Consider the following 6,594-nt stretch of genomic DNA (forward strand, 5'->3'; position numbering starts at 1 on the left):
TTGCTTTCAGTTTTCCATTTTAACCTTTCTAGTTAATTACATCTGTAAATGTGAGAGCATTTTTGATGATCAGAGTGGTAGAGTATTCTCTTTAAAAACACAATTACTCTGAAGTAGAACTTCTCAACCTTAACAGTATTGACGTTTGGGGCTGGATCATCCTTTCGTGCGAGGGCTGTCCTGTGCACCGTGTGACGGTTAGCGGTGTCCTCGGTCCCCCACTCGGTGCTTGTGGCAACACCAGCCCCCAGTTAGGGCGACCGGAAATGTCTCCAGATACTTCTAATCGTCTCCGAAGGGTCAGGGCCACATTGCTCCCCGTTGAGAACCATTGCTCTAAAGCTGCGAGAACAGCCTACAGGATATATGGGTATTTCCAGTCTTAAAATGTCTTGGTCTGTCATAGTTTGTGAAATTTACCAGCACTCTTTTATTTTATTTTTTAAAAATTCACATCCAAGTTAGTTAGCAGATAGTGCAATAATGATTCCAGGAGTAGAATCCAGTGATTCATCCCTTATGTATATATCACCCNNNNTTCTGTGTCTCCCTCTCTCTCTGCCCCTCCTCCGCTTGTGCTCTGTGTCTCTCTCTTTCAAAAATAAACAAACATTAAACAAGTTAAAGTAAAATAAAAATAAAAAGTCTCTTATGTCTTGTCTCTCTCCCTGTTTTTACATTATTTTTGCTTCCCTTCCCTTAAGTTCATCTATTTGGTATCTTAAATTTCACATCTGATACTTTGAAANTTTATTTAAAAAAATTTTTTAAGCTTTTATTTATTTTTCAGAGACAGAAACAAACAGAACATTAATGGGGGAGGAGCAGAGAGAGAGGGAGAGAAAGAATCTGAAGCAAGCTCCAAGCTCTGAGCTGTCAGCACAGAGCCCGATGTGGGGCTCGAACCCACGAACCATGAAATCATGACCTAAGCCGAAGTCGGATGCTTAACCGACTGAGCCCCCCAGGTGCCCCTTTCCAGCACTTTTAATTACCCTTTCTGTACTTGGCATTGTCATTGTATTGCTGCTAGAAGGTGAAACGTCAAGTTGAATAACCTTAGCAGGTACTCACAAAATAAACCTTATTTTCAGGAGCTGTGGCCACTGACCCTAGTACTGTTAGGGTATAGAACAAATCTCTTATATCAAGAACAGTTTAGTTGATCTTTAAAACAATTAAAAATGAAGTTGATTACATCTTTATTAAAAAAATTTTTTTTAAATGTTTGTTTTTGAGAGAGAAAGAGACAGAGTGAGATGGGGAGGAGCAGAGAGAGAGGGAGACACAGAATCCAAAGCAGGTTCCAGGTTTCCAGCTGTCAGCAAAGAGCCCGATGTGGGGCTCAAAGTCGTGAACCATGAGATCATGACCTGAGCCAAAGTCGGGCGCTTAACCGATTGACCACCCAGGCGCCCCTATTACATTTTTATTTTTAAAAGTAATACATATTCAGGGCGCCTGGGGGGCTCAGTCAGTTAAGTGTCCGACTTCGGCTCAGGTCATGCTCTCACAGTCCGTGGGTTCGAGCCCCGTGTCGGGCTCTGTGCTGACAGCTCAGAGCCTGGAGCCTGCTTCAGATTCTGTGTCTCCCTCTCTCTCTGCCCCTCCCTCGCTGGCTCTCTGTCTCTCAAAATAAAGACATTAAAAAAAGGGTAATACATATTCATAGAACATTGGGGAAATCAGAAGTAAAAGGGAACAAAAAGGCACCCACTTTCTCAACGCCATCGAAGGCCATGGTTAATAGTTCATATTTAGTGCATTTCCTTGTTGTCTCTTAGGTCTTTCACATATGTAAACCTGGGGCTTTTTTTGTTTGTTTCTTTTCTGACCCAGGTTTCATGACTCCCTGGGGTCTGGGAGTCTACACTCTGGTAGCACAGGCTCGTCCTCTGGGCGGGGAGTTGGTTTACGCTTTCTCATGGGGACTCTTTCTTGTGTGCCTGCCATGTGCTGGCACAGCTCTCGGAGCCGGGAGGAGCGGGATGGCAGTAGCCAGGCTGTGCCCTCTGCGAGCGCACAAGCTGAAGTTTGTTGTAGGCATTTTGGTGACTGACAATTTCTTGTCTGAGCCGGTAGTAGATGGTTCACCCTGGCAGGGCGGTGCAGAAAGCTTTCTTGCTGGTGAAATAGGCTCGGTTCTACCTGGCGCGCGGAACCCAGCACGCCGACACTTAGCAGGCCTACTCACTCATTCATTCACTTGTTGAGCGATTCATGCATGCATTGGGCACATATCGTTTTGTGCCTACTGTATACCAGGGGTTGTCCAGGCACTGGGAATGTAGTGGTGAGCCAGAAATCACTGAACTAGCTGCTCTTAGAATCAGGGCTTCTAACCCGATCAGGGGATTCAGAGGACATCTCTAGGGTTGTTACTTATTTCAACAAGTAGATTGACCGTTCACCGAGTTGTATTGGGTTTTATAAGGGCTTCAGCAAATCACATGTTCAGTTCTTGATTGAGGTTTGTGGCTTGATCCAGTCCTGAGAAGGATCGATCCTTGATCCAGGCAGCCTGACTGTTGAAATAGATGGCATTCTCGTCACATGGGACTTTTAGAGAATTGGTCGGTCTGTGAAAATGAGCACGGGAGTCTGTGTTGACTGTCCCTTCCTCACCTTAGTGCCTCCGGCCGGAACCTTCTTGATCCAGGAGAGGAAGGTGCCGTGTGTGTTAATGTGACCTCTGCATTCGAAAACGTACTGTGCATCGACGTCTTCCGGTATCTGGTTGAATCCTGTCCCATTGGGTGTAACTAGATTTAACCTGACCCACATAATGTGCCGGCGTTTGCCCAGCGGGCCCTCTGTTCCTCTTTTCAACAGAGATCCTTTTTCAAACTCCGCCTGCCCCCCAGTTCCGCTGGTTTCCCATCAGAGCGCCCTGTCACGATAAATGGCCTTAGAGCAGGCAGTTTGAATTTTGTTTTTCAAAGAACAATATAGGAATAGGCGTCTTTGAGAAGGCAAGAAATGTATTATAGAAACCAGGATCCATTTTAAGGCAAGCCTCACACTCTATTTTTCCCAACCTTTTCCCATGAACCAAAAGAAAGATTAAAATTCCAACAGAAGGAAAATCGCCTTGGAGAAATATCTTGAGACCGATGGATTTATTTCATGTGTGACTTAAAATAGCCTGGGCTTCTAGTACTGCAGAAAGCTCTATTTCTAATGAGTTCCTGTTCCCCTCCTTTCCCCTCAGCTTGCTTTTGCGTGGGCTCGCCTACAGATACAAGGAGGCTAATTGTTACCATAACCGTTTTACCATCCTTCTTTGAGGAATCCACACCGTGGTCCATTTTTAAGAGAGGAGATCCAAGAGGTGGGAGGTGGAGGGAGGTGGCTTCTCTGGGGCTATTTCTTTGGTCCCAAGGGTCATATTTGGGACTGAGCCGCATTTCTGGGCTGGGAGCCTGCGATGGTCTCTTGGTTTTTGTTCCTCTCAGGATTCATAATGCCATTTGGGCCAGTTAAAAGTTAGTTTGTAAGAAATAAAACAACTTACTAGGGTCATTGGGCAGCTCGGCAAGGTTTCTTGTCACGTCCAGCCTGAGCCCGTGATGAGGTGAGGGACTGTTAGGAATGCAAGGCTGAAGGGGCCCTGGAGCCCAGGAGGAGGCGGTGCGTTCTCCCAAAGAAGCCACAGCCCGCTCAGGCCCACGTGTCAAGACTNTACAGATGTTTGGCTGAAGCCCCCCGCTAAGAATGTGGCATTTGCCCTCTGACCCCGTTCTCTGTGGGATTCTAGGATGCGGATGGAGGGCGGGCACGGGCGGAGGGAGTTGTTGCTAAGCAAGGGCTGTTGTGTGGCTTACAGTTCTGCTCGCCCATTGCAGAGAATGCCAGACAGAGGCAGGAGGGCATCGTGAGCAACTCCATCATGTACTTCACGGAGGAGCCCCCCGAGCTGCCGGCCAACAGCCCGCACCCCCTGAAGCTGCGGCGCGTCCTCAACCTCAGCCCGTTCACCGTCACAGACCACACCCCCATGGAGACGGTGGTGGACATCTTCCGGAAACTGGGGCTCCGGCAGTGCCTGGTGACACGGAGCGGGTGAGTGGCCGGAGGGGCATGGACGGGAGGTGTACTACGGCCGGACTCCGAGGATGAGATGAATGAGACACGGCCCGGGTAAGAGCTCGAGGTTGCCCGGGGCCGATCGGTACTTGGGAGAGGGTGTCGGGAAGCTTCAGTGAGCAAGTGCAGTGCGCAGGACATGACCATGACCAGGGGCCTTTGGGAGCTTGGCGCAGGGCCAGCCCGTGCAGCCCAGGAAGGTGAGAGAGGCTTGGGGGAGGGGGTGTACCATCTGGTCTGAGGCTGAAGGTCAGTCAGAAGGGGGAGGAGCCAAAGGAGAAGAGATGGACTGCTTTTCTGTTACTCACGTGGTACTCGCCAGAGGAGAGGGCGCACGCATTCCTTGTGACCCTGGCATTGTGCACTGAGCACCGTGCCGGGAGCGATGAAAAGCATGGGCTTATGAGAAAAACAGGGTTGTGTGTACAACACGCCGCGGCTCCGGTGGCGCATGTGCACACACACGATGGGAACCTGATTAAAAAACAATAAGCACGGGTTTTGCATGTTAAGTGGTTAGGAAATCCATAAACACTGCAATAACTGTATCACTTTACCTTGAAGATGACTTTTTTTTTTTTGTAGAGATGGGGGTCATGAGGGCTGCCGCTTGCGAGCTGTGTACAGTCGGACCTTGAACAACACCCAGCCTGGGCCCCAATTTTCTGCGCAGTCAGAAATCATGTAGAACTTTTTTCTTTTTTACATTCTTTTTAATGTTTCTGTATTATTTTGAGAGACAGAGACACAGCGTGAGTTGGGGAGGGGCAGAGAGAGACACACACACAGAATCCGAAGCAGCTTCCGGTCTCTGAGTCCCCAGCACAGAGCCCGACGTGGGGCTCAAACCCACGAACCGTGAGATCATGACCTGAGCTGAAGTTGGACGCTCAACTGACTGAGCCCCCCAGGCGCCCCTACANACAGTCGGTTAACACAGATTTTGTCTGTTATACGTATGATCTACTGTATTCTTGCAGTAAGCAAGCCAGAGAAAATCCTAAGGAAGAGACCCTACGTGCATAGTCCTGTCCTGTATTTATTGAAACAAATCTGCACATAACGGGACCTATGCCATTCAGACCTGTGTTGTTCGAGGGTCAGCTGCGTCCCTGTGCCCCCGGCTTCTGCCGGGTGCAGTTTTCTGCACGCACCTGGCATTTCTCCTGGATGAAATCCCCCACACGCAACTGTGAAGTTCACGTCATGCTCAGATTGCTCAGACCATTCCCTGATAGAGCAGATCCGTTCAAAACAACTTCCGTTTTCACAGCAGCGGTTAGTGGCGAGCTGAGAGATACGGCGGCNCTCGCGTTCCTGATGGCGTGAGAGGTGCGGCGGCTCAGGGGCCCTGCCTCGGGCTCAGAGATGCTCCCCGACTCCCTAAGTGTAGTTGTGGCCTTAAGTCTCTAACAGTTTCCGTTGCAGAGCCCACGCTCCAGTGCGACCCGGCAGGTCTAAACCAGGGTGATTTTGCGCCCCCCCCCCCCAAGATTTTGGGTGTCACAACTGGAGAGGGGATGCTCCTGGCATTTAGTGGGCAGAGGCCACGGGTAGAGGTCATGGATGCTGTTGAGCGCCCTGCAATGCATGGAATAGCCCTCATCGCCGCAAAGAGTCACTGGCCCAAAATGTCACCAGCCGTGGAATTGAGTGCCCGTGGACTAGATGCCCAGGAATAGCCACGTGAGGGCTCTCGATTTCCTTGCTTCCTTCCTACTGTCCTGGCCACGGCAGCGCCCCAGGCTGTGCGAAGAGCCGTACGTGTGCACTGACCCAGAGAGTTCCCAGCCCATACGACAGGTGTCCTCAGCTCTGACTCCGGCTAGGGGGGTGTCTAGCACACGGGAGGGACAGTCATTAAGGAACAAATAAATGTTTGGGGCTAGAGGTCACTTCCGCTGGTGCATTTTAAAGGAAGTTGGTGGCTCGCAGAATCCCCCCCGGAGATTAAAGCCCCAGGTTAGGGGCGCCTGGGGGGCTCAGTCGGTTAAGCGTCCGACTTTAGCTCAGGTCATGATCTCACGGTTCCTGGGTTCAAGCCCCGCGTTGGGCTCTGTGCTGACAGCTAGCTCAGANGTTATCATTGGAATTTCCAGTCCTGGCAGGAAATTCTGCCCTTAACGCCCGCTCACACCTCACGCAGCCCCATGGGGTTTTCCTGTGAAGATCTGGGTGCCGAAATTGGCTCCGAATGTTCTGCGAGAAAACAAAATCGCACTCTCTCTCACTCTACGTGTTTTAAACAAACACAGATGCTGATACGTTACTGCTGGCAAGGGGGTCCTTGGTCGCAGGCCTTTCATCTCCTCGGGCTCCCAGCCAGGGCGGGCGTGTCTGGGGCCAGCTTGCGTGTTTGATGTGCTCCGTCACCATGTGCCTTCCCTGCTCGCGGGGAGAGCCCCAGCTCGGCCTGTGGCCCTGCGTCGCCTGCAGGAATTCTCGGGGCCTGGGGGTCCAGGGTGGTCGTGAAGCCAGACCAGGAGCCACTGAAGTCTTTGCCCCCCA

At 50.7% G+C, this 6,594-nt stretch overlaps 1 protein-coding gene across 1 annotated transcript in view; it reads left to right on the forward strand.

Moving 5' to 3' along the window:
- CLCN4 (chloride voltage-gated channel 4) overlaps positions 1-6,594 on the forward strand; it is a 35,644-nt gene that overhangs the window by 23,498 nt on the left and 5,552 nt on the right. Inside the window, exon 10 of the mRNA XM_077761393.1 lies at positions 3,846-4,062. Within this exon, the coding sequence (XP_077617519.1) occupies positions 3,846-4,062 (217 nt within the window). The remainder of the gene's footprint in view (positions 1-3,845; positions 4,063-6,594) is intronic.

The sequence above is a fragment of the Crocuta crocuta genome, unplaced genomic scaffold, assembly GCF_008692635.1.
Source record: "Crocuta crocuta isolate KB4526 unplaced genomic scaffold, BGI_CrCroc_1.0 scaffold224, whole genome shotgun sequence".
Classification (NCBI taxonomy): Eukaryota; Metazoa; Chordata; class Mammalia; order Carnivora; family Hyaenidae; genus Crocuta; species Crocuta crocuta.